General features: G+C 32.5%; 1 protein-coding gene across 1 annotated transcript; it reads left to right on the top strand.

Moving 5' to 3' along the window:
* Positions 1-420: 420 nt before the first annotated feature.
* On the top strand, positions 421-1,887 carry LOC129915669 (trans-1,2-dihydrobenzene-1,2-diol dehydrogenase-like). Its single transcript, XM_055995329.1, has 4 exons — positions 421-689; positions 768-1,059; positions 1,229-1,475; positions 1,543-1,887. The coding sequence occupies exons 1-4, from the start codon at positions 488-490 to the stop codon at positions 1,801-1,803; spliced, it is 1,002 nt and encodes a 333-aa protein (XP_055851304.1). The 5' UTR covers positions 421-487; the 3' UTR covers positions 1,804-1,887.

Below are 1,887 nucleotides of genomic sequence, written 5' to 3'. Positions count from 1 at the left end.
TTTGCGAGATATGTATATTGAAAAAAACCAAAAAGGGGGCTTTTGCAACCCTATCTTCGTTTTCGACCCTCACATTTAATAGCACTCCGCGGTTCTGTCTTCTGTTCTTCAAACTAATAAAATTTTTCAAGCCCTGTAACTTCGAAACCCAAAATATATTACCTACTCCAAAAATGTGTGTTTTTGTATTTTTATATCAAACTACAAAATATAGAATACATTAAAGTATATAATAATTAAATGGTTATAAAACTCTTGACTATTTTCAGTCTGCCTGAACAAATTTAATACTACGAAATTTGTGTACAAAAGCAAGTACTTGCGACCCAGAAGTGTATTTTATTTATTTATTTATTTTCAACAACTTTTCAGTTGATAACACAACACTTAACCTAGACCTAGCCATACCTGATTTAAACTCTATAAAATTCAGTATTCAATGAACTGCAGAATCATTCACTTAGAAGAATTGAATCCAAATTGAATAATGGCTTTGCGTTGGGGAATTGTTGCAGCTGGCAAAATAAGTCACGATTTCGTCACTGGCCTTAGTACCTTGCCTATTAGTGAGCATATTGCTATTGCAATAGCGGCTCGTGATAAGAAACGCGCAGAAGAATTCGCAAAACTCCATGATATTCCAAATGCATTTGGTAGTTATGAAGAACTTGCTAAGTCTTCCGATATTGGTAAATTATCTATTTAAATTAATTAATAATTCAAACTTTATCATGATCTAATATTTCTGACTTTTTGCTGTAATATAGATGTTGTCTATATCGGTGCTCTGAATCCACAACATTTCGATATTGGAATGCTTATGCTGAAGCATGGGAAGCATATTCTTGTGGAAAAACCACTTTGTATGAATGAAAAACAAGCTCAACAACTTACAGCTTATGCAAAGAGTCGGAAATTATTCCTTATGGAAGCCGTATGGTCAAGATTCTTTCCAGCTTATCAATATGTTCGCAAGCAGATAGCACTTGGTACTCTAGGTAAAATTCAAGAAGTGAATGTATCGTTTGGATTCGATTTAACTGAAATCGATCGATTGCAGTAAGTACTTATATTTGTTCATATAATAAAAAAAAAAAACAACAGCTTCATAAATTGTGAAGTGTTTGTGGTTGTTCTCTCGATAACGTTTGATAAGTTTTTTTTTGTTTTGAGATAAAAAAAAAATCAAGAACTTTGTTAATGTTTTTTTTTTTTTATTTGCATTTAGAAAAAAAGAACTAGGCGGTGGAACAGTTCTTGACTTGGGTATATACGTAATTCAAGCATCTCAATGGGCATTCCAAGAGCCTCCGTTATCAATTAAAGCAACTGGAGAACTAAATGCTGAAGGCGTTGATGTTGGTGTTGCTGCTGAATTGGAATATTCTGGCAGAAGAATTGCTAAAATTCAAACAAGTGCTAAAAAGGAATTAGAAAACAAAGCAATTATCAAGGGTACCAAGGGTCAAATAACTGTAAATAATAAGCTTAATAATTTAGAAAATCAAAATAAAGAAAAAAAAATTATTATTATTTTTACAGATTTTGAACTTCTGGTGTCCTACAACAATAATTGATGTTGATGGCAAGGAAAAAACATGGCCCCTACCCAAAGGCAAATATAAGACAAATTTCCTCAACTCCGAAGGATTACGTTACGAAGCCGAAGAAGTTCGAAAATGTATCATGGAGGGAAAATTACAAAGTGAAGATATGCCTCACAGTGAAAGTTTATTGTTAGCACACATTGAAGATTCAATTAGGAAACAAGTTGGAGTTATTTTTGCAGAAGATGAACAGTAAATAATGTTTAGCCCTATTTAAAAGTTTCCCGGGAAAAATTTTCAAGAGAAATATTTATGTATGTTTGCTTGGGAGTTTAAAAGC

This window comes from Episyrphus balteatus, chromosome 1 (assembly GCF_945859705.1).
Source record: "Episyrphus balteatus chromosome 1, idEpiBalt1.1, whole genome shotgun sequence".
Classification (NCBI taxonomy): domain Eukaryota; kingdom Metazoa; phylum Arthropoda; class Insecta; order Diptera; family Syrphidae; genus Episyrphus; species Episyrphus balteatus.
The sequence above is the reverse complement of the archived record's forward strand: the minus strand, read 5'-3'. Positions and strand labels throughout refer to the sequence as shown.